Source organism: Brachycentrus maculatus, unplaced genomic scaffold (genome assembly GCF_059751285.1).
Source record: "Brachycentrus maculatus isolate JH-2025_06_01 unplaced genomic scaffold, ASM5975128v1 h1tg000039l, whole genome shotgun sequence".
Lineage (NCBI taxonomy): Eukaryota > Metazoa > Arthropoda > Insecta > Trichoptera > Brachycentridae > Brachycentrus > Brachycentrus maculatus.
The window spans coordinates 4,440,429-4,468,197 of NW_028280793.1; the positions used below are offsets into that span (position 1 = coordinate 4,440,429).

Here is a 27,769-nt window from a genome sequence, read left to right on the forward strand (position 1 = left end):
ATCGCTCACTCCTTTCAAGAACGTCATAAATCAAAAATCGCCAATTTTCAGTTGTGCATGTTTTCGGAATGCCCAGAAAATGTATTATATCCCGGCGAAAGCGGCAAATTTTTAACTTAATATTTACCCGCTACAGGGCAGAAAGTGTTGTTTTTGCATTTTGATGAAAAGGTGTTGTTTAATTATTTTTTTAAAGATATTAAATATTTTTCAAATGGAGAAAAAACCTTCAGGTTTTACCTTAAAATATGTGTTGCACAATAAAAAGTTCAATAAGTTGCTTGATATTTATTTTTAATACATTGTGTTATATTTTTAAACTTTAAAAACGTTATCCTGAAAAATCATGTTTTTTTATTTATGACGTTCTTGAAAGGAATGAGCGATATATTGAATTAAAACTGTTATAGATAATCACTGAAATATAAGAGATCTTGAAGTCAATAGAAAAAGTAATATAAAAATATTTTTCACTAAAATATGGATGTGACCTGTCAAAGGTAAAAACATAAAGGTTTTTTTTGAAAACCGCTATTTTGACCACAATGGCAGCCCTATCTGTTAAACGTAACAGCAACGCTTAACATCGTTCATGGCGGACAGCGTGCTTCTTGACAAAGTTAAACATCAATTCCTTTGTAATTTTAACTCAACAATAAAATATGATCGTCTTTTTACATTTCTACATAAATAATGTAAATATTGGTTTGGTCAAAATCTTAAAAATCCTGTTAAATTGTTTATTCACCGTTTGCTTAGAAATTTAAAAACAATATTTCATTCATGTAATTGCGTATTTTAATCTATCTATATTATAATAAAAATGTGGCAGCACCATCTGTTGAACGTAATAGCAACATATGCAATCCATAACAATACGCATAGAGATAATTAACTTTTTTTTTTTTAATTAAATTTACCAACAAATGTTTTCATCTACAGGTGAAAAGTAAAACTAACGAGCAAAAAATATTCAGGTATATATATCTATACATATATATATCTATACATATATATATATATATATATATATATATATATATATATATATATATATATATATATATATATATATATATATATATATATATATATATATATATATATATATATATATATATATATATATATATATATACATATATATATATATATATATATATATATATATATATATATATATATATATATATATATATATATATATATATATATTTATATATATATATATATATATATATATATATATATATATATATATATATATATATATATATATATATATATATATATATATATATATATATATATATATATATATATATATATATATATATATATATATAAATATATATATTATATATATATATATATATATATATATATATATATATATATATATATATATATATATATATATATATATATATAAATATACATACTACTACTACTACTACTTCTACCATCTCACCGTTTCCTCGCAGGGGTAGGCAGAGAGGATGGAACGCCACACTCTTCTGTCCTGACATACACTCCTCGCCTCCTTCACATCCATACATCTAGTCATACATGCCCTCCGATTACGCAGACTATTTTATTTTGTTATACTAAAATTTATATTTATACATATAGAGAGAGAGAGAGAGAGTGGGAGAGAAAAAGAGAGATTGATACGGTAATAAAGAGAAGGAAGGGGGGTTAAGAAACGGGATTATTTGGAAAAGGAAAAAGATAATAATGGTTACGTATTTTGAAAAAGCATATTATTAAATAAGGTATTAACTGTTTGACGCTTGAAACTCTCACAGAAAAAGGAAAAAAGCTTTTATTAATCAAATAGTAATGAAGAGGTAAACTTTCATAATTTTCACTCCTTGATGCGTAATCAAGCATCCTCTTTTCTGGAAAGTTCTAAAAGCTCGCTCAGATGAGCATCTGCCATTATTGTCGATACTCGAGGGCTCTTTGTCAACCTACTAAAACTTGTACAACCAAACTTCTCCAATAACCGAATGTGTGGGGAGATCTGAGGACTTCGAGAGCCGTCTCAAATATGGTTTAACATTTTCTCTCTCTCTTTTTATATTTCGATAACACTTACCACGCGTACGTGAGCTATGTTCCCATTGAAATGTTTTGCCGTATTTATTCGAAGGAAACGCGAGATGAAGTTATTTACTTTTTTGTCAATTCAACAAAGTTGGCAAATATATAATATTTTAGAAATTCACATCATGTATTTATTCTACAACAAACTTTTTTTTCAATATGTATCATTGCACAAAGGAACAACTTTGAATATACTCAAATCACGGCGCTCCCCCTTAGGTGTTGACAGAGAAAGTAGAAAGCCTCACCAATATGTTTTTGTATAGAATTCATTTATTTCATCATACATACCCGCTGATTATTTTGACTCTCCTGATCTGACTGATCACTTTCAAGTACTTGATCATGCTGAGTTATCCTCGACCTTCCTCTACTCCTATTTTTAACTTCATTCGCCTCATAAATTTGTTTCGATGTTCTCTCGTTACTCATTCGTTCCACATACTCAAACTATTTAAACACACTTTTCATAATTTATTGTAATATGAATATATATATATATATTTTTTTTTTTCATTTTAACCTTACGTTTATAGTAGGATCCACAATCATGTTGAATTTAACACATATTTCTCTTCTTCTCTACCTTATTCGTATTCATTGGTCCTTAGGGTACTTCATCGAATCGATGCAGTATTAACTTAATCCTTAAATATAATATATGTACATAAAAACTAGGTGATCAGCAACCATGAATTTTTAGATATGGGAGTCGAATATATTTTATTATGATAATTTGATTTCCTTAATAAGAGTTGAGGATACAGGACATTGATGGATGGACAATAAAGAAACGAAATGAATAATTACCGTCATTATTTAGAGCACTCGAAGATTCATACCCGTACTTGTGAATGCTTGTTAAAATTGTACAAAGTACTGTTGAGGCTTTTAGTCATTTGATGTATGTTTTAAACCGGACCCTGGAACAAGGTGGGATCTTTCAAAATCCTAATCTCTCTTCCCAATCTTTTCAATTATTCAGCCTTGCATTCTTTTGTTCTATCTTCGTTTTTAATTCTGTCGTACAATGATTTTTCACACAGTCTGAGGGAGCGCATTTCAACAGCGTTCACTCTGCTTTCATCCTTCCTTTTCCAGTTCCATGTTTCGCTCCCATACATTAGTGTCGGTACCAGCACGCCGTTGATAACAGCTAGCTTGGCTTCCATGGACATATTTTTATTTGCAATCACTCTGTTCAAAGCACCATTTATTTAATTCCCTGCATTCACTATTCTCTCAATATCCTTATCCACTTTTCCATCCCTTGTGAACATGCTAGATATAAAAATTGTTGCACCATATTAGTGATCACTGTAATTGATTATTGAGTGAATACTGCGCCAATTTGATGTGGTGCCCTATACACCCAGTGGTGTAAATTGGCCCTAGAAGTCTTATTTTACTCTTATCCGAGCATTATTACTCTTTTAATTATAAAAAAAATAAGAATCCATTAAGTTTATCCCTTAAACGTATGTGAAATACGTTTATACGTCATATTTTTTACTTGTCACTCTTATCTTGTAATGTAAGGTATTATTAATATGGACAGAACCCTAAATAAATAAATAATTTATTTTCATACGTGCTTACCTGGGTTTAGCCGCTTATCCACTAAAAGTAACACTGCATTGCGTGAAAATGGCCGCTTTAATGGGAAAGAATGTGGAATTGAGCAATTCGCTGGAAGCGTTCCTGCCCATATTATACTACCGGGACTTGTTCATTGCCTTCAAAGGCCTAACCTCGCTTGAGGAATTTGAAAAAACTCTCAAAACGCGCTCTTAAAAAGGTCAAACCGTCTCGTTACGTCAAGAAATCTCCGCCATCATTTATTTATGACCCCTCTTACGCGAGACCGTAGTTTTCCGTACCGGGCTTATAGTTCGACTACCCTGGCGCGTACTAGTCATAACGCTGTCTATGAATTAACTATGAACCCAGCTCATCCGCAAGAGCAGAATAAAGCCAGATCTACGACGAGATAGAAACAAAGTACGGTACAAAGAAACTCAAGGACACCTCCTGAAAAGATAGAGATCGCTGACATCTCTACGTGCTTCGCTTTCCGCTTAAAATTCTTCTTCTGTATAAATTCTCCGAATTCTTTGGCATCAAAACTTCCAGCTGAACCATTTCGTGATACCAGAAGATTAACTCGTGTCAACATTGCAAGGAATATAGACACTCGGATGATTTTAGCAAAGATTGTCTTTGGCTCACGTGGGGAACATCTATATTATATGTGAAAACTCATCTAAAATTAATCAAACTTTTGCTTTGTGAAACCTGGGCTTTGAGGTACAAACTATAACATCACCGATTTCACTTTTACATGTTTATCATAAATTTGAGATCCTTTTCGAGAAACATCAAGAAAAAAATCTTCGTAAGGGCTGATTTAAATTTCAATAGTTTGTTTTAGCTCCGCAAACAATATTACTACGTTCCGCATATAATTTTTGTAATTCAATTAATAATCTGACAAATATGTTAATAAATGGATCGTTTACCATGTTATCAAATAAAGATCCATATGTCGTGTTTTATTAAAGTAAAAAATGAGTGAAAAATATGAGAACTCGATAATTGAGTTTTTCTACGACAATAACTTTTACTGCATTGTACATATTAATTTCATTAATAATATGGCAAGTGTATACACAAATGTACCGTTTACCATTCGATAGAATCTTACTTAAAGTTTTAAAAAATGTGATAAATTTAAGGTCACGCATATTTCCGTTTGCTCGTGCAAAAATTGTTGCCACGTTTTGTTTGTAAAGTGTAATAAATCAATAATCGGGTAAATATGTAAACCAATGCACTATTAGCGAGTTAAGTATAAAAATTCTGTTTTTTTTAAATGAGTAAAAAAACCTACAATTAAATTTCAATAATCTATATTTGCTTCGGCAAAAATAATTACCACGTAGAACTTATCGATGTAGAATGCAATATTTGATTGGAAAAATATATTAAATAAACAAATATACAGTTTACTATTTATTGATTTGGCATTAACTTTGTGGAATGACATAGTGATAATTAAAAATTAAACACTTGTGTTAGACCACAAATTGAGTTTAATTTTATTTCACACGACTGGTTTCGAAAACTACAGATGTTTTTAATCACCATTAATTTTCAATCAATTTCAGTTTTCGTGATAACTTGTTCCCAATGAAATAAAACTCAATTAGTCGAATACAAGTGTTTAATTTTCAATCAATAACAATCTGTCTTGCCTTGCGTGAGATAACATTTTATTAATGTGTGACACGCATGGCTTTGAAACAATTGATTTTGTTTTTTTTTTGTATATTTAAGGCATTGTTGACTTTTGATATGGTAATATAACACTCTCCTTATCATTCATCGTTCACTTTGTGTAATACCACTTTAATAACCATAATTTGTGACTAGCGGTTTTTGAAGAATCATTCCATCATCAGGTCATTAAAATAAAATTATTACGGTCTGACATTTATACAAAAATAAAATTTTGAATGAAAGATTGTAGACAATATTTTGTGAACGATGAATGAAAAGGAGAGTGTTTAATTTATATTGAAATTATAATACAGTGATATGACGTTCTTTTCTATCTGCAGAAAATTATGTTTTGGTGATTTACTTGGTTGGTTATATAAAAAATACTCTAGCAAACATTTAGTAATGGTGCTCGCCGGAAGAGCACTTAATGGTCCCCTTGAAATGTGCTTTTTCATCAGAAACTGACCGTAACTTCTCCATCCCATAAAACCAGGAATATTCCATTAGCCAGTTGGGGCGGCCTTCTAAATGAAAAAACTTCAGCGGAATTGCCGCGACCGGCTTTCAGTCGTATAACGCAGAAACCTGACATATTATATATATTTATTTTCTTGCCCATATTGTCTTCGATCTATTTAAAACGGGAAAATATCGAATAGTCCCATCCGAGCGCGAGTATTTCCAATATCTTTCAGAAATTTCTCGGTGCTTTGCCACTCTTATTACTATTTGAGGCGTCAGATGGCTCGAAGCCAAGGGGAAATCACGATTCGATTACATGTTTAAAATTTTTGAATAAAAGCTCCAATCATTTGCAAACGCCTTTTAAGTATTTAGAAACATTTAGAAATTCCTTTGATATTATAATTTGTCTTTGATTATTGGATTTTCATAACGAGTTCCTTGTTCAAAAGGTCCTTAATTATTATTTTATCAAAATATATAACAAACTAACTAACAAATCATCAGCCGCTTCCCCGTAGAGGTAGGCAGAAAAAAAAGCGTCACACCAATTAGTCTTTGCAAACAATCTTCATCTCTTCCATATTCATGCATCTCCTCATACATACGATTATCCGACTTCTGAACTGACACATTCAATTATTTGAATTACTTGATCATACCAAGTTTTCCTTAGTCTACTTCTGCTTCTATTACCAACCACATTCACCTCATAAATTTGTTTCACTATCCTTCTTCACTCATTCGATTCACGTGTCTAAACCATCTCAACACACCTTTCTTACACAACTCGGCCACAGATGCTGCCAAGAACTAAAGTTTGAAAAATGTGGCAATTATAGGATATGTTTATTTATGAATTCCGAAATATGAGTAGTGTGGTTATTATTCATGGGTAGAATGGTGAATATTACACTCATATCAAGTGAACACTTAAACCAGTCTGTGATAGGTCACAAACCCTGTATGTACCTAGACTTTCATTATCTTCTTCATCTAAGTTGAGATGTCAATATCATTTTCATATTCTAAAGATTTGTATGAATCTCTCAATACGTGTCTGTGATTACATATGTATATTCGGGATTCTGTATCCGGTACCCATATTTCTCTCGCAAGAACCGCTATGGAAAGGAATGTGCTGTGGCGGCGCTATTTTCAATCAAAATTGTTTGGATAGGAATTCCTATTTGAACGATTTTACTTTCCCATAGAAAATCAGTATTTTCATATTTCTAACTTACGTATGCAAGGATTCTAATCACCGTACCGAGCTTATTTCATCGTCACAATGGAATTTTGGAATATATTATTTATCATCTAATAACTTCGATCCAGTTTTATGAAAAACACCATTCAAATATATGTGATGTTATTTTTACTCTACAGTTGATTGAATGAAGTCTACACATGATATCTTATATTATATTATAAAAATAATATTTTCCACTATTTCTTGAAATATATTGTGACACGCGTTTCGTTACATTTTGCATAATTTTCAAACACCGTATGTGTAGCTTAGTCTAATTTTTTAAGTTGTATCCTTGGGACGATGAAATATGAAGTAGTTTTTTTTTTTTTTACTTTTTTTTATATTATATCAATGTGAACATAGATAACAATTGGGAAGCTTTAGTCATTGTCATATTGTCAATTTTGGGCATATCGCTCACTCCTTTCAAGAACGTCATAAATCAAAAATCGACAATTTTCATTTCTGTATGTTTTCGGAATGCCCAGAAAATGTACTATATCCCAGCTAAAGCGGCATATTTTAACATTTTATTTACCCGCTACAGGGCAGAAAGTGTTGTTTTTTTGATTTTGAAGAAAAGGTATTGTTTACTTTTTTTTAAATATACTAAACATTTTTCGAATGGAGAAAAAACCTTCAGGTTTTACCTAAAAAGATTTGTTACACAGTAAAAAATTCAATAAGTGGCTTGATATTTATTTTTTATACATTTTACTATATTCTTGAACTTTAAAAACGTTCTCCTTAAAAATCTAGTTTTTTTTATATATGACGTTGTTGAAAGGAGTGAGCGATATGTGATGTTATTTTTACTCTAAAATTGATTTCTGTCTACACATGATGTCTTAAATTATTTAAAAAAATATATTCCACTTTTTCTTAAAATATATTGTTACACGTATTTCGTTGCATTTTGCATCATTTTCAAACACCGTATGTGTAGCTAAGTCTAAATTTTAGAGTTGTATTCTTGGGACGATAAAAGATGAAGATGTTTTTTATTTTTACTTTTTTTAAATATCTTATCTATGTGAACATAAAATCAGGCAATAGTTTTCACAATTCGCATCCAATCCTTCCAGTCCTGGTTAAAGTTGAGGGCAGTGTTTGCACACTCTCAAAATTTTTTTTTAATTTTTGTTTAAATGACGTGATGACGATACCGGAATTATTTTTTTAAAATATATATTTCCGTTTCCTTTCAGGAGTAGTGACTGCGAATCTTCATGATAAATCTGGTCTAACGATACGACCCACGCATGCGGAGGTAGTCCGCTTCGTGAATGATTCCTACATAGTAGTCTGCAGCAGCCACAATGGATCAAAGGTAAGAAAAAAATAGTATTTATTATTACAACACACGCAATACTTAATATTGCTTATAGCGGACAGCGTGCTTCTTGACAGATGCTGTCCCTTAGCATTTCCAATATTTTTTATCACATTGTTGTTTCAATTTGTACATTTACAATATTTTCAATGCTGGACAGTAAAAAAAAATTCAAACCCTTATTTGCCCCCCAATGGTGCATAGGGCACTGCATTATATAAACACAGTGTTATCTTGATTAACACACGCAGGAAAGGTGATCAGCCCTCCGCTTCAGGTACCAGAATGAATATTAGAGTGAAAAAATCACTTTTATTAATTTGACCCCCCCTGGGAATCAAACCCGGGACCTCCAGAACGGTAGCCGAGCGTGCTGACCATTACACTACGGAGGTGGACAATAATTATGAAATTAAATACAAATATTATAAATTAAAAATCTTTCCTATTTAACTAGACTGAGCCACAGAAGTGCGTGGCTCGTAATCTAGTTTAAAATATTGAATATTATTTACGTACCACTGTTTTCATTTGTAGTAAAAATAAAAGAAAAAATAATAAAATACTTGGTTATTACTTTCAACTTCTCTGTTCTTAAGTACATAGACTATTTCGATGTTACAAAAATATACTAGACCATTATGATGTTACAATTACACACATGACTGATGTTACAAATACAAGGGCAAAATAAAGGAAGGGGTAAATGATAAAGAGTTATTTCTACGAAAATTGTAAAAGAGTTTAAATTCAAATTTTTTTTGGTGTTTATATTTGGTTAAAATGGATAAAAACAATAAAAAAATGTAAAAAGAGCTTCACCAACAAAACACACAAAGTGGCTTGATGGGTTTCTGCAAAAAATGTTTTGAATATGTTTATAATTGTTATTTAAATAAATGTATAGAATTAATATCAATAAAAATTCAAAATTTTAAAAATTAAAAAAAACAAACATGACTTTTATGATGTTACAAATACATTCATGACTTTTGTTATGTTTCAGATATATACATGACTGTTTTGTTGTTACAAATACACATTTAATTATTACTATGTAACATCATAATAGTTAAGTATACAAAATATATGTACTATACTATTATGATGTAACAAATACATATGTAATATTATTTTAGACATCTAATCAAAGATGAAGAAGAATATGGAAGTCTGGGCATTTACGGGGCTCACAACCGTCATAAGCTGGTTTAAGTGATCACTTTACACACGTGTAACATTCACCGATTCTAACCATTATTGACAACCACACTACTCAAATTCTTGGAAGGTTTATATATATATGAACCAATTTTGAAACATTGTTCTTGAATCACTAGAACTTCACTAGAGACATCTATTGGTGAGATGAAAAGAACACACACTCAAAATGTTGTAAATACATACTTCACTAGAGACATCTATTGGTGAGATGAAAAGAACACACACTCAAAATGTTGTAAATACATATTATACTATTATGTTGTTACAAAAACACACTTGACTGTTATAATGTAACAAATATACACATGACTATCATGATATTACAAATATATTATTATAGACCCTTACCCGCACCCCAATGGTGCATAGGGCACTGCATCATATAAACGCAGTGTTATCTTGATCGTTAACACACGAAGGAAAGGTGATCAGCCCTCCACTTCAGGTACCAGTCCAGGGTAATATTAAATAAATATTAAAGTGAAAAAATCACTTATATTTATAAGACCTCCTCTGGGAATCGAAACCGGGACCTCCAGAACGGTAGCCGAGCGTACTGACCATTACACTACGAAAGCGGACAAAATATATACGTAACTATTAAGAAGTTACAAATCTTTAACGATATTCTGACTGAAAAGATACTTTATTTTGTTGAAAAGGTTAATTTGCGTCTACGGAAAATTGTCTACTACGTAGGCAAAAAATACGGAATTGTAAAAAATAAGTATCGGGATGTTTAAACAGCCGAGAGAATAAATATTTGCACATGAATCATTTTTTCAGTTCATTGGAATTTTAATTTGAAAAGAATCATATCTTCCTGTATACTGAGAATCTTTTCGGAGTATTGTGCTTATTGAATAAACGAGAAAAAAATGGAATTATAACATTTTTAAAGCACGAAATAATTTATTGGGTTGAAATGTCTGCATTATCCGTATTTTCCATGTATTTCAATGAATAAAAAAACATATGTCTAATAAAATATGGAACAATGTTTTAAAAATCCATTTTTGAAATTCATTTTAGAAATTCATAAAATATTTACAAAATGTTGAGTGTCTCCAAATACTTGTTCACAAATCTGGATTTTCTCCAATCTATTAGTTAGGATTTATTTTTGTATTTCAAATTATTTATAAAATATAAAAATAACTCCTAAGTGGAAGTAATCCAGATTTAAGAACAAGCATTTGGACACACTCGAAATGTAATATATAAAAATAGTGGTCAAATCATAAGCCACATAAAATAATGAAACTATATTTTCAGGCATTTACCATTATGTGAAATAATCCGAGATTCGGATATTGCATTCAAATAAAAAGGGTATCTGATAAATGAAAGCATTCCTCAATCCAACATACATGGCTGTAGTGAACTCATATGTATTATGTCAATATATCAAGGAGTTCCAAAAATTTTGGTTGTGTGGTTGTCAATCATGGGTAGAATGGTGAATGTTGCACGTGTGTAAAGTGATCTCTTAACTAACCTATGACAGGTCATAAGCCCTGTAAATACCCAGACTTCTTTATTCAGCATATAGTTGGTATGTCATAATGAACTTATCGATTCGGCATTTGCTTTGTGGAATGTAATGGAAAATAAATCACTTGTATAATACCACTTTATGAGTTTTATTCCATTACACACGACTAGTTTCGAAAACTAAAGGTGTTTTCATCTACAGGTCAAAAGTAAAACTGATTAATAGTAAGTGGTATTATACAAGTTTTTAGTTTTTTTAAATGATACCTTTATATTATTTGTATATTTAAATTTATGGGCTGGGTACACACGTATAATATACTTATAAACATATTATGTTTCGATTGATATCTCCGCGTAGTTGATTTTTCATACGAATGTATCGCAAAATTGCTACTAGTCATGCATAATATTACTATTTAAAATGTAGTGTTTGCGAAAACAACTATTATTGCTGACACTGCAATAACACTCCTTGAACCGGCTTGCGTTTACATATTTACACTTATTTTATCCTTAATTCACTATTTGTAAACAGATTTTATCGAAACATGGAGATCCGCTATTTAGTTATTTAAAGGCGGTAGAACATTGGTTTTATAGCAATTCTTTCAGGGTGTCAATCAGTCCTTAAGTTGATTGGCAACCAAGGAATAAGATTAATATTTCAAGAAGTCGATTTGGTATCAAGTTGTTAAAAGAAAATGTTAGATTTAATTATTTATGTGTATATTTTACATATTTTTATTATTATGACAATCCATCAGATGTTTAATAAAGAATATTGGTACGTGAAATACATATATATATATATATATATATATATATATATATATATATATATATATATATATATATATATATATATATATATATATATATATAATATTTATATATTTATAAATATATATATATTTATATATATATATATATATATATATATATATATATATATATATATATATATATATATATATATATATATATATATATATATATATATATATATATATATATATATATATATATATATATATATATATATATATATATATATATATATATATATATATATATATATATATATATATATATATATATATGTATATATATATGTATATATATATAATATATATATATATATATATATATATATATATATATATATATATATATATATATATATATATATATATATATATATATATGTATTTTAATATATTTTTTATTTTCTTATGCATTGCATTGAACTTTGGGTTACATTTTATTTAAATAACGCTGTTTAAATACAAAAGGATATTAAATAGGTCTTTAACAGTAAACGATGTAGAAACGATCAAAATTTATTTGCCCAATTATGTACAGTAAATTGAATATATCACATTTAAAAATTCATTTTATCTAATTGATCTTAAAATCATTTATTCTTAAAATCGACATAAAATGCACAAACGGTGGTATTAATTAAAAATTAATGGATTTTTAGTATAAAATAATATAAGTTCGACAAGCATAAGGTAACTAACGAACCAATTAATGATTTTTTTTTAATTTTCTTTACACGCTTACTTTGAAAAACTGATCCTCTATTAATATTTGAAGTAATAATTATAATAATCTTTGCATATTGATTAAATCTGTTATCTAGTAAGGTCAGTGCACTTGCTTATAGCCTTGCATATATTGACACTCAGATCTTGTTGACGTCCATCATTATCTGAACAATAATATTGTATCAATAACATTCACACTGCACAATCCCAATTAATTATTATTTACTATTCTCAAGTAAATTTCATCATTTCATACGAGTATATAATACATATTCGATTATTTACTTTATAAAGATAAAACGCATATTTCTACATATCCGATGAACTTCACAGTGCCAGCGGTTAAGAGCATTATTTTGTCAATGAAATATTTACGTTTATTCCCCGGTTTTTTATATGAAATAAATGTTCGTTGTCGTCCCATAACCTAACCTAACCTAACCTAACCAGGTTAGGTTCGTGGATTTTGGGTGAGAGTTTCTAGATTTAAACCAACACAAGGTTTAGTTAGTACTAGTTTCTAGGTTGACACCTATTTTAAAAACGGGCTGCTATAAAATAGTATAAAATTGTAGTACTTTAAACTGTATATTTTATCTTATAAAATATTAATCTCTTTACTGAAAAAGAAAGATGAATGTTTAAAAACGTTACTGTTTTAAACTTATCATGCAGAGTTGTAGATTTCAACCCAAAATTTTTAATCTAGGCTTAACATTATCGAACCAGTAATTACTTTTTTTTGCTTTTGCGCATAATTCTCCCGAAAAAAAAATATATATAAAATAAAAACATTTATTTTTGAAATCGCGCCTTTGTATTTCATTGAAAAAATAAACAATAATTTTACAGGCATTTTTAAAACTTACAAATATCTAGTAAATGAATTGAAATTTCGATAAGTACTCTCATACATATATATTTTTTATTAATAATGATGTTCTTAATTGAACGCAATATTGCTTTATCTACTATAAACTTTGACCTGCGATAAATTGTTGCGACTGATTTTTTTCGGCGAGGGGAGTTTTTTCAGACACGCCCTTCCTGACTTGGCGCCCTTATTCGTTGAATTATCTCGACCTTCTAACAGCCGATACTGTCTCTGTAGACTATTCACCATTCTACTCGTGATTGACACTACTCAAATTTTTAGAACTCATACAAATATTTTAAATATTATATCGGCTGATTCTTATTATAAGTTTTAATTTTCACCTGTAGTTGAAAACATCTGTAAGTTTTCGAAACTAGTCGTGTATAAAAATAAAACTCGGTTAAAGGTTTATTACAAGTGTTTAATTTTTTTTAAATAATCAACATTTTATTCCACAAAGTTAATGCCGAATCAATAAATAATATTACATCGGTTAATGTTTAAACGCAGCAACTATGGTTCGTTTGAGAAAGTTTTTATTTAGCAGAGACCCTTTCATTTTAAATGAATGCAAGATCCTAGCCCAATTATTATACATACTGGAAGATGCCTGAATACGTGATTTTAATTATTTCGCGGCTTATAATTTCACCCATTATTTTATTCACAACATTGTATTCACAAGTATTCGGACTCACCTAAAATGGGAATAAAACAATCTCAAAGTTATTTGGGATGAATATTGTAATACTCGAAACATAATCTGTAATGGACTGCATAACGTTTTAATATACAATGAGCTTTTAACTACAACTTAACGACGCTACTCGATCATGGCACACCTTAGAATAACGTTACCTGCAATTCACGTTGTTTGCTTTGTAATTTTCTAATGCAGGTAAATGAAAAATGGTCGTTAACATGCTACTACTTTAATATGAAGTAAATGAACATTATGACAGGCATTCTACTAGCATTCCTAATACTCGTTTCATACTACTCTCTACTTATGTATGTACACATGTAACCCACTCCAGGTTATCTGTTTGCACAGCTAGACATCATTTTTTTTATAAAATTGGAACAGACGGCTCTGAAAAAAATGAAAACAATAAGTTATGTGGAATTTTCGGAGATCCTACAATTTGTTTTTTTTTTGTTGTTGTTTATGTATGTATATAGAATATATGAAAACCAGTATGAAACCAATAAAAAATTTAAAGTTTAAAGTATTGTTCGTTCTGATTTACTCGCGCTACTTAATTGAATTAATAAGAAATTATTCAACAAAATATTTTAATTTAATAATATAAGTTGAAAAAATAGAAAAACCTTAGTTAAATCTCTAGTCTGGAGTATACTGTTACATGGAAGCAAAACGTGGACCATCAGGAAGGCAGAACGGGAGCAGCTAGAGGCGTATGAGATGTGGTGCTACAGGCGCATATTGGGGATTCATATATCGGAATATGTGAGCAGGACTGGGGAATCTAGATGCATTACCAAATAATGTATAAAATAACACAACAGCGAGTCAAATGTTTAGGCCATAATATAAGACACCCAGGCATGCTTCTTACTATTGTGGAAGGCATGTGCGAAGGTACAAACTACAGAGAGCAACCTTCATGGGCCAAATTATCTCCAACACACGTTGTAGCGTGTACGACGAGTTGAAGAGACCAGCAGAGGACAGAGACGGGTGGAGACTGACTATGAAACAGCAAACTAATCATTACAAAGATTGTAACCCACGAAGACTTACTTGCATTGATTTTACAGAATTCTGTACCTACATACTTTTTTGAAAAGAAGTTTTTAATACAATATTAATAAAAAAAATATCCCTTTTCTTTACCAAACCTTCCGAGAAATGTATCCCTTTCCAGAAAAATTAATCAATTTTGAACTTCTCATGTTTTTTTTTCATATTAAACATGGTATTTCATTATTTTAGTATTTTGTTTCAAATCATCATAAATGTGTATTTTTCCGACGCGTTTTATATTAAATTGTTAGAAAATTCCCTATTGTCGTTTTATTTCTCTTGTGTATTTTTCACATAAAAATATGATAATGAGTATTATTATTTCAGTGAAATAACGATGCTGTTACAGCCTTATTTGAATCTTGATTGTATAAGTATTAAAATGCTTTACTGTATTTATTTCGGATAATTACTAAAACTAAATGTGTGGGTGACCTATTTTTTATTATGGTTTTCTTTACACTCATGTTTATAATGCAAATATTACTATTGTAAGGAATATCACATGCAAACATTACTTTTACAGAATAAGCAATGCACTCCTGTATGGCGCGTTTGGGGTAGTATTTTACGAAAATGGCACTTTATAAATTATTCATAATTATTATTTTTATTATATATATATATATATATATATATATATATATATATATATATATATATATATATATATTTATATATATATATATACATATATATATATATATATATATATATATATATATATATATATATATATATATATATATATATATATATATATATATATATATATATATAATATATATATATATATATATATATATATAAATATATATATATATATATATATATATATATATATATATATATATATATATATATATATATATATATATAAATATATATATATATACATATAGCTGATATAACGGTTCGCGTTATATCAGCTAATGACAACAGCTGTAGAGCTATCATTATTCATGTGTTTTGTGGTACCTGTTATGAATAAAATAATATTTTTTCATGTCAATATTGGAACTGGTCAATATTGTTCAAAAATCAAAATAGAGTTGACTTATAAACAATAAATCACAATATTATCACAGTAATAATCATAGTTTAAACCTATTTTTACGATTCAGCAAATCATAACAGTACGTTTTGATGGTTTACATAAACTTTCATAAATTAAAAGACTTGTCATGCGTTCAGTGAGCAAATAAATACACCAGAGATAATTCATGAAATATTGCACAGGTAGGTACTGATATCAATTATCATTGGAAATCGCGTTAAATGTAACGATGGCGGTCGATTTTCTTTGGGGTTTTAAAAACATATATCCTAAGGGTCAGTAATCTATTAGAGAATATGATCTTCTTCTTCTTCTTCTTCTTCTTTTAGGACTTGGTCCTGTCATTCTCGGGTCGCTCCTGGGAGGTGGAAGACCAGCTATCCTTCCATCGTTTAGGTGGTCTTCCTGGGGGTCTGATCCTACCTATGCTGCTGTCCGCTGCCACCCTCACCACTCGATCCGAACTCGCTCTTCTCACATGATCTCTCCAGAAACGTCTTCTTTCTCTTCCCCATCGCACAACATCTTCAACATCGCAGATTTTTCTTATATCTGAGTTTCTTACTCTGTCGCGAAGTGTTAGGCCTGCAATGGGTCGTAGAGTCTTCATTTCGGATGTCCTAAGAAGGCTTTTCTAAGAATATGATCATTTTAATAAAATAAAGGTATGATATAGGAGGTGAAGATAGCCCCAATTATTTAGTTTTAAGTTATTCATCATAATTTAAATTTCTATGTCAATTGTGAATACATACTGTGATAGAAAAAATATTAAATTACATCAAATTCTGCCTCCATAATAAAGTGGTTAGCATATTTGAGTCCCGGATTCGATTCCCAGAGGGACCAGATAAATATTTTCATTATTTCCTTCTTATGCTTATTTCATGTTATCCTGGACTGGTACCTGAAGCGGAAGTAATCAGCTTACTTTCAATGTAGTAAACTATGAAATGATTATCAATATGGTGCAGTGCCCTATGCATCATTGGGTGTGGATTTCGGTCGATAAGAAACTGTAATATGTACTTCTCAAAAATATATTAAAATTATAATCAATTTAGTTATACTCGTAAAAGATGTTTATTGAAGAACAACGCTCATACTGAACAATTAACTGGTCTGTTGGAAAAATGAGATTGAATAAAATTAAAAAATTAATGTATTCTTATATCGTAGTCATACAGGAGAAAGTGACCATGTGCATTTTTTACAAAAAGTGATTTTGACTTTTTGATATCTTACTAGTTTAATATTGCCCTGAAAAAATCCCAAAGCGATTTTAAACTTGGAAGTGTAATATATTGAATTGTTAAAAATGACTAACTGCATTGATGTTTATTTTCTTACCAAGCAAAAGTGACTTAAATGGCCCTTCTGAACATTTTACATTTTGTAAGTTGGTCACTTTCTCCTGTACGACTACGATATAACCGTTTAAAATAAACGAAAATTATGGATTCATTTCGGATTGTTGGGTAAAATACGTAAATAGTTTTGTAAACAAAGTAACATACATAGGTATGTTCAAGATGTTTTTTCATTTGCCTTTGAATAAACTTCTGAATTTAATATACCCCCGTTTTTTCTACCGGAGAAAAAATATTTCAATCAAGCATAAAGCCTTTCGACTTCTTATGACCGAGTGTTAGGCACGAGTCAGGGTCGGCTGTGGAATTGTATCTATTGGCGCTTATTTCCCCGCTTCCAGAGAGATGGGTTGACGGCCAACTATTCGGAACTTGATTGACAACGCAATTATCGCCTCTCTTTTAGTATTTGGCTCCAGCAACAAATCATGTCATGATAGGGAGAGATTAGAGGTTTATTTTCCTAGCAACGGCTACGCAGAGCGGCGGACGTCCGTATAGACGAAAATTTTACCCGATTTTTTTAATAAAATTAATATAAAATATAATCTTAGATAAATGTTTTCGATTTCAATCAGATTTAATAATATTTTAGATATTTTTTTTCGGTCTTAAACAATTAACGCTATACATCTAAAAAAAACTGCTAAATCGCACTACTGATTGGTGAGGACATAAAATAGAACGTAAATTATGTATACAGATAATTGTTTAAGATGACTTTTTTGGTTTTCTGATACCATTTGCGAGAAGTTTTCATAAAATAATAAAACCCTTACCGCACTCCAATGGTGCATAGGGCACTGCTTCATACAAACGAAGTGTTATCTCGATCGTTTACGCATGAAGGAAAGGTGATCAGCCCTCCACTTCAGGTACCAGTCTAGTGTAATATTGAATAAGTATTAAAGTGAAAAATCACTTATATTTTTAAACCCCCTTGGGAACCGAACCCGGGACCTCCAGAACGGTAGTCGAGCATGCTGACCATTATACTACGGAGGCAGACAAACAGTTTTCAAACAGTTTCAAACAGTTTTCATGTAATGCATTGTTTAATTGTTTTATGTCTACAATATTTTTAACATGTTCAATCACTTGTTTATAAGTTTCTCCACGTTTCAGTAATTTTAACATTTTTTGAAATCTCAACAAAGATGAAGAAAAATATGAAACTCCGGGCATTTACAGGGCTTATGATCTGCCATAGACAGGTTAAGTAATCACACGTATAACTTTCACCATTTCACCCACCCATGATTGACAATCACACTACTCAAATTTTTGGAACTCTTAGATATCTGATCAATCACAGACACAGCACATATAAGTTCACAACAGCTATCTAAGTTGGATTGAGAAAGCTTTTGTTTAGCAGAGACCCTTTTATTTGGATGTATGTAAGATCCGAACTCTGAATTATTTTTACATACTGAGAAATGCCTGAAAACAAAATATTTTTGCGGCTTATAATTTGACCAGTAATTTTTATTCACAACATTTTGAGTGTGTCCAAATACTTGTTTACAAATCAGGAGTTTTACAAAACCGTACAATATATTCGATTGACCGTAGTTTTTTTTGTTGGTTTTTTGATATTTTTGCGTCGTACATTTACGACACTTAATCGAATGAATGGCGATAATTTATTAAACAAATTATGTAATCCGTTTCCAAACGAAAGCGTCTGACGCTCACCGTTGCCGCTAATAGGAATATAAACCTTCAGACGTCCTTCTGGGCGAGGGATGCCACAAAGGGATAAAACAATTTTGTCAAATGATTTTCTACGAATAAAGTGTTAATCTTAAGGGAAGTGACCATAACATATAGGGAGTGTTGGGTTTCAAATTTCAAATGATTGACAAGGGTTGGGTTCGACTCGAGAAGCGCTCGCGATAATGATGTCATGTAGATACTCCTTCAACCCCCAGCGGATACAACCTTCTTTCCATGAAAGCCTTCAGGGCCGGTCACTTAGATTTTAATATTTTACATACGATAAGATTTCTTGATGGATGCTCTTTCTATCATATTGGAATAAGATGGATATTCATTCGCTTTGTTTACCATAATATCTAAGATGGAAAGTTTTTTATTCAAACAATGAGTTTAGTAAAATATTGTATTATGTTCACAAAGTAAGTAAGAACTTGCAAAGCCTACTAAAAAATCATTTTTACAACAAGGATTTGCACAAGAGTAAATTATTTAATTTATTTATTGTTTCGGTATTGACTTTATGGTATGACATTATTAAATTTTAAATAAAAACACTTGTTTTTTACCACTTGAGTATTATGTATATTTATTTTAACGACTAGTTTTGAAAGCTACAGGTGCTTTTATCGACAGGTGAATAGTAATACTAACGAGAAAAAATATATTAAAGTATATATATATATAATATTCTCAATATTATTAATATTTAAAGCATTTACTTTGTGGTTAGTCATTTTTACTTATTTATTTTTTTTACAAAAATGTTAATAAAATTAGTATATACGTAGAATTAAGAGTAAAATATATTGTAATTATAAACGTAAAATTAGTATGTACGAAGAGACGGGTACGTCTCGAAACCGGTAGACGTAAAAATCTCGGTGAGTGGTTATATACTAATTTTATTAACATTTTTGTAAAAAAAAAAAAAAAATTATAAATACGTATATACATATATATATATATATATATATATATATATATATATATATATATATATATATATATATATATATATATATATATATATATATATATATATATTTGTATATATATATATATATATATATATATATATATATATATATATATATATATATATATATATATATATATATAAATATATATATATTATATATATATATATATATATATATATATATATATATATATATATATATATATATATATATATATATATATATATATATATATATATATATATATATATATGTATATATATATATATATATATATACATATATATATATATATATATATACATATATATATATATATATATATATATATATATATATATATATATATATATATATATATATATATATATATATATATATGTGTAAAGAGTACATAGGTTCGTTGGGTAATAAATAGAGGGGGGTGGTTAAGGAATGAGACTTTTTGTTAAAGGAAACGTGGATAATAACGGTGACGTATTTTGAAAAAGCGTATTATTAACTAACGTTTTGTCAAAATTTAAGTTTTATATTTTTCTATATTTTCTAAATTGTTCATGACTTGAACTTTGTTACTGAGTGTAATAATTTAAATGTGTGTGAGTCAAATTTATTTAAAAGTTACGAACTAGAGTAATTGTAATATTAAGTTTAGTTTAATATTATCAATTTTGAGATGTCAAAATGTTATTTTACTGTTTTTTTCTGTGAGTTCATATTTTTTACCACAGTTGTTTAAAAGTGACGAACAACAGTAATTGTAATACTATGCTTGCTTCAGTATCATACTTTTTTTTCTCAAAAAGTGACGAACAAGAGTAATTGTAATATTAAGTTTGTTTTAATATCATCAATGTTGATATGTCTAAATGTTATTTGACTGTTTTTTTTTTTAAAGTACATTTTTCTTTACTAAAGTTATTTAAAAAGTGACGACCAAGAGTTATTGCAATACTAATTTTTATTGCTTAATAATTTCTTTTTTTTTTTCAGGTGAAGTGGCTCAGCCCTAAGGGGGAGCTCGCTCCCGAGTCCAGGGGGCGCGTGCATGCGGAGAGGAGGGAAGGGCTCGCCAAAGGGGCGCAGGCCCTCATATTTGAACACATCGTCATCGCAGACCGAGGCAACTGGGCTTGTAGGGCGGAAGGAGGCATGGTGGACAAAACATTCATGATGATCGTTAATGGTAGGTTTTAAAAAAATATATATTTAGACTAACAGCAGTCGAAAAGCGAATCCTCAGATGAGCTGCAAAACGATGTATGATTTTTAATACATTTTTCATTCATCCAAGCAAAAGTGACTTAAATGGCCCTCCTGAACATTTTACGTTTTGGTAGTTGGTCTCTTTCTCCTATACGACTACGATATATATCACCAAGAAGTGATTTTGAATCAATTATTAAAATTAATTAAATATTTTAAAATAATTAATATAATGGGTCAAGGTCCTTGTCTTGAGATTCTTTGGTTAATTTCTTACTAAAATTGATTAAATTTGTTCTTAATAAAAGAAATAGCGATCATTTTGTTTAGGTACACACTTATCTAAGGTTAAAGTTCCCCAAATTAAAATACAATGTTTAAGATATTTCTTAGTAGCATATCAAATTTCCGACTTAATGCTACCATTTCTATTCAAAGGGTTTAAACACGATTTGAAATTTGAACAAACCGTTTAATTGGGTATTCTCTCGTAGGTACTTACCATAACAATCTGATGGTAACGGCTCCATTTCTCGGGAACTATGTAATCTTTGGACCATTAACATTTTGTTAGTATTCTGCTTACATAAACACATTTTATGTTTTATTGTCAACCTATTCAATTCTCTTAATAAATTCATTGCGAAGCCCTACTCTCGAAATTCTCAACAAATTAGGTTACACTTTCGTAACTGAATTTATTTCTAAATAATTAAAATAATTTCCAATGTTTTGAGTGTTTTAATTTTTGTTCCCACATTCTGGATTTGATACATTTTATTCTTTTATCATGGCCCAATATACAATGAATCGCAGTTTAATTTTTGAATAATTGACGTAATTGATTGTTTTGCTTAAAATGCCGTTTTTGTAAAGAAAAAAATAAGTTACTCTCTTTGAAATAAATTTATGGCACTGAAAAATTAACAGTTATTAAAAGGTAAGGAGTTTTTAAAAAAATCCAAGGTTTGTTTTAAAAAAAAGTCATATTCTAATATGTATGTATACCTATTCTAAAAAAATATTGCGGGAAGAAACACGTCTGCCCCTACCTCGGCTATTCGCGTTTTGAATTAAAACGTTTGAGATCTCAGCCCTAATATCTTAAGATAGATAATGAAAATTTTGGATATTTGGGCATTTGGGCATTTACAGGGCTTACGACCTGTCATAGGCTGGTTAAGTGATCACTTTACACACGTGTAACATTCACCACTCTGCCCATCATTAACAATCACATTTGAGATCTCCTAAGTGGAGAAACCCAGATTTGTGAACAAGTATTTGCACACGCTCAAAGCGTGAGTTTATTTCCCTTAAACGGATTTTTCCTCCTCTTCAACTCCCACAAAATTCCAAATCCATCGTGTACTAAAAGCTTTTGTGAGAAAGGAAATAACTTATTTAATTTGATACAATGCACGTTTCTACTTTCAAAATAAACGGCGACATGACGTGCATTTGATTAATTTTACGCTTCGCCAAAATAAACCTTCTCTCTCGGAAAATAATAATGGGATATTTGATTTAATCAAGAATCTTTCCGATACCCGAAGCAAAATAATTCTGAGAAACTTTGAAGGCGTCTGGACAAAATGAAACAATTTTAGAAACCGAACAGAATAGAAGTTTAAACTTTAATTAAACTTAGAGATTGTCTTAACATAAACATGTTTTTGGGAAGTTTTCATTAAGAAAAATCAGTTTGTTATTCAACAGTGAAGTTTGTTCGCCGAAGTAACTTTCTTGTGGAAAGTAAGTGTTTGTTTGATTGGAACGGTGAAATAATTTTTAATTGAATCAACAAAATTATAAATTTAGACTTCTATTCCGATTTAATTAAGTCAGAAATATGATAGCTATCAATTTTTAACTATCAATTTTCTTATGAAAACCTTGTGAAGTTGATACTTTCTTACTTAATACATTAAAAAATGGTTGCAAATCCTTTTTACCGCAGTAAAACAAATTGTGAATTTATATAAAGTTTTAAATTCACAAATTGTTTTAAGAATAAAACAATCATGTAAATACTTCACTTAGTAAAATTAAATCTCAAATATTTCAGTTTTAATAAATGATTTTATTAGTAAATACCACTATTTCTTGAAATGTACTGTGACATGTGTTTCGTTGCATTCCGCATCATTTTAAAACACCGATGCGTGAAACTAATTAAAACATTAATTAAAAATGGATAGCTTTTACCACAATGTGACTGCCGAATCAGTTAGTGAAACGAAAATATTTCAACTGTTAAAGCTTTGTTCACAATTCTGAGTTTGTCAAAATATTCTGAACAGTAACATAAAATAAAATAATATATTCGGGAAGAATCACTCATACATATAGCACATTTCATGAAGGTCCCTGCCAAATAATAAGATTTTTCTTTAAACATACTTTAGTAAACCATATATGATGCTTAGAACCTATACGTGCAGGAAACTGTTGATTATAGGATCTATACAACTTCCGAAAATTGAGTATTGTGGTTATGTTACAGGTTTGTAAAATCAGGTTGTAAACCCTGTAAATTGTGTACTAAAATGTACCCAGACTTCCATATTCTTCTTTATTTAGGTTGAGATGTCAACGAAAAAATTTCTTCAAATTAAAAATAAATTTTAAAAACAACTTTAAAATGTAAGTACTGAAAGCTCATCTAAAAAATCCATTTTCTACTATTTAAAAATCTTGAAATAGTGCGTAAGTAATGAATGTTTAAAGGAAATTTCAATAAGTCTTACCGTTCTGCATTTAGGCCAATGTTATTTTTGACCTTTTCAGCACATTTACTAATGAAACTATGTACATACAAACTAAAATAAAAACATATAATTTTATTATAAATCAACTAATAATTAAATAAAAAAATTAAATATTTTATTTTTATCACATGATCTCAAACAGTTGTGAATATAAAAAGTATAATTTAAACGTGCTCACGACTATTTTTCGGTAGTAGACCATAATTCTAAATCAATTTAGTGCAAAAATTCAACCAACCGAAATATTTTGACCACTAACATTCGCTTAATTGTATTACTTTTGAAGATGAAATGCACATCGTCAATGGTTCTTGATGCAATATAAACCAAATGGCCGCGTCCGGGGCTGTTATTGCCACAGCGCTAAACGCCCGGGGGGCTGCGGGCTCCAGGCTCGTCCACTAGGCGAATTGAGCGGACCGTTTACTTCCGTTTTATGTTTCCGGAGCAAATACCAACACGAGTGTGTTAGCAAAAACCGGGAAACGGTACACAGTACCCGGTGCCACAATCAGCCGCATAAAAGTTATACGGGCGCATCGCGGGCTTTGCCAAATTAAACCGAATAAGGCGACCGTTCGTTCCTATAGTTCGCTGATCTACCGTACATTCGTGTATGTATCCTCTGTACACTATCGATATGTACATATCGACGTTCGTGCTGTAGTTTCATTTCATTTCTTGAATGTATCCGCATTCTCTCTAATACTCTGTGGGTTCTCTTTAGACATTTTTATGTGGCTTTCGACTCGCAAACTGACCTACAAATAACATATAGGAGAAGTCAGAAAGCTTGTAACAAGCGCCCTCGCTTTATTTTTATCTTTAACTTTATTTTATTTTTATTTTTCTCAAGGTTCCTCAATTAAGTTTACCATTCAATACCAATATAATTCATACTTGTTTATAAAAATAACATTTGGAAAATCTTTTCAATTCCATTTTGACGAATTAACGATTAGAATATCATCTTTTGTACTATGTATATACCATATAAAGTTAAAAAGAACGTAATGTAATCAATAAATTACACTATAAAAAAAGGAATAGTAAAATATGGCTTCAAAAAATAAAGCTTTTTAATTTTAAATTGAAAACACACACTCGAAAAATTATAATTTTACATTTGTTTAAAACATATCGCTGACTTCTTTCAAGAACGTCATAAATCAAAAAACTTGATTTTTCAGGAGAATGTTTTTAAAGTTTAAAAATATAATACAATGTTTTAAAAATAAATATCAACTCACTTATTGAACTTTTTACTGTGCAACAGATCTTTTTAGGTAAAACCTGAAGGTTTTTTTTTCCATTTGAAAAATATTAAGTATATTTGAAAAAAAAAATTAAACAATACCATTTCTTCAAAATGCAAAAGCAACACTTTCTGGCCTGTAGCGGGTAAATATTAAGTTATATACCGCTTTTGCTGGAATATAGTACATTTTATGGGCATACCGAAAACATGCACAACTGAAAATAGACGATTTTTTATTTATGACGTTCTTGAAAGGAGTGAGCGATATGAGCAAGTTTCTTCAATAGTTTTTATGCAATTGTTGTAATAAGTATACGAAAAATGAACATAAAAATAAAAAAAAACATATATAAAACATTAAATAAACTTAAAATTTTGTAAAGCTGAGTTATATTCAGGATATATTCTTAACTAATATGATCAATCAAAGGATTTTCATAATATTTTTTTAAGAAATTTGTTTTAAGATTTAAACACTAATAAAACATAAAACTTATGTGGTGAGAGTTTTCACGTGTTTTTTTTTTAAATAAAACCAATATAAATTTGTCGACTTATAGTTACCAAATTCATTTTTTTTGTACCAATGTTTTTATTTTTTATTAAATAAACCTTTCATATTTTTTACTGAAATTAGAAAAAAAATCGTCCTCAAATTCCATTTTCTTATTATTATGTTTTTATACAGGCGCTTTTCTTTGAAAATATTTTCCATACAAGCAAAATATTTTTCGTGTCATAAGAAATATTCGTTACGTTTTCATTGAATTATTTTTTGTTTATATTTCATTAAAATGCTATTACCGCTAACCTTTCTTTGTCAACTTACTGGAATGTAAAACACCCGAGAAGAGTTTTTTAAGCAACCATAAAGCTTCTGTAAACCGCTTTTCCCCATTTTAATTTGGCCTCTTCTCTTTTTTCTTCTTAGATCTTCGGTTAAGTCTTCCATAAAGGGACTCTTGTTTATGTATTTTATTACCAGATCACAACAACTGCGAAATTGAGGTATCTTCATTATTTCACATTTTCAACGTTTTATTTTTCAATAACAAATAAAGAAAAAAATTACAAATATTATTAATTTTAACATTTATATTTTCAGCTTAATAAGTTTGCATTCATGCAAATTTGAGTCGCAAATAAATCTTCTGGGTTGAAGGTCTCGGTTTCGATTCACAGGATAGTCAAAATAAATTTAAGTGATTTTTTACTCTTTTCAATATTACACAGTACTGTTACCTGAACCTCAGGGCTTATCACTTTTCTTTCATGAATTTAACAATTCACTGCTGTTATCACTGCTTTTAAATGATGATATTGTTAGAAGGTGTTTTGATTTTTTGTTTTGTAATTAAGTTTTAAGTTTTGAATTTATGTGTTAACATATTAATATATTTTTAGTAATACAATAATTTTGTCCAAATAAATTATGAATATTGGTTTCATTGAGCGTGTACTAGCAGAACGCTCTATTAGAGAGGTAACTCGTTACAGAAATATTGTATTGTAAAGCATTATTTATACCATGTCTTTTGATATGAAGCGAACACAATAAGTTATATTTTTAATGAAATTCTTACATCATTGTGCTTATAATAATACAACGCTATATTGATATTCAGATATTTATTTTCATGATAACGGAAGAAAATTTTCAAATTACAAAAACGGGTTGAAACAAATACTGGATTTATATCAATTTAAAGCATTTAATTAAGTACATACTTAAATACAATTTATATTTGAAGCACTAACTTTGTGATTTTCCATTTTATAATCAAAATGTTACTTTGTTTTAAAATCATTATAAATATTTTATTGCAATTAAATTATAATGTCTACCGGTTTTAATCAGTCTTGTTTTAGTATAAATCAGTCTTGATAAAAAAGGGGTTAGCTTTGAAACCGGCAGACATTATAATTAAGTTGTAATAAAATATTTTTAGTGATTTTAAAACAAAATTACATATTCATTATAACATACAACATTTTGAGTGTGTTCAAATACTTGTTCACAAAATCTTGATTATCTTCAATTACAGGAG

The 27,769-nt window shown here is 29.3% G+C and overlaps 1 protein-coding gene across 1 annotated transcript in view; it reads left to right on the forward strand.

Moving 5' to 3' along the window:
- LOC148312533 (putative oxidoreductase PXDNL) overlaps positions 1-27,769 on the forward strand; it is a 239,327-nt gene that overhangs the window by 154,254 nt on the left and 57,304 nt on the right. The window contains exons 2-3 of the mRNA XM_088277195.1: positions 8,317-8,438; positions 21,480-21,672. Of these exons, the coding sequence (XP_088133321.1) occupies positions 8,317-8,438; positions 21,480-21,672 (315 nt within the window). The remainder of the gene's footprint in view (positions 1-8,316; positions 8,439-21,479; positions 21,673-27,769) is intronic.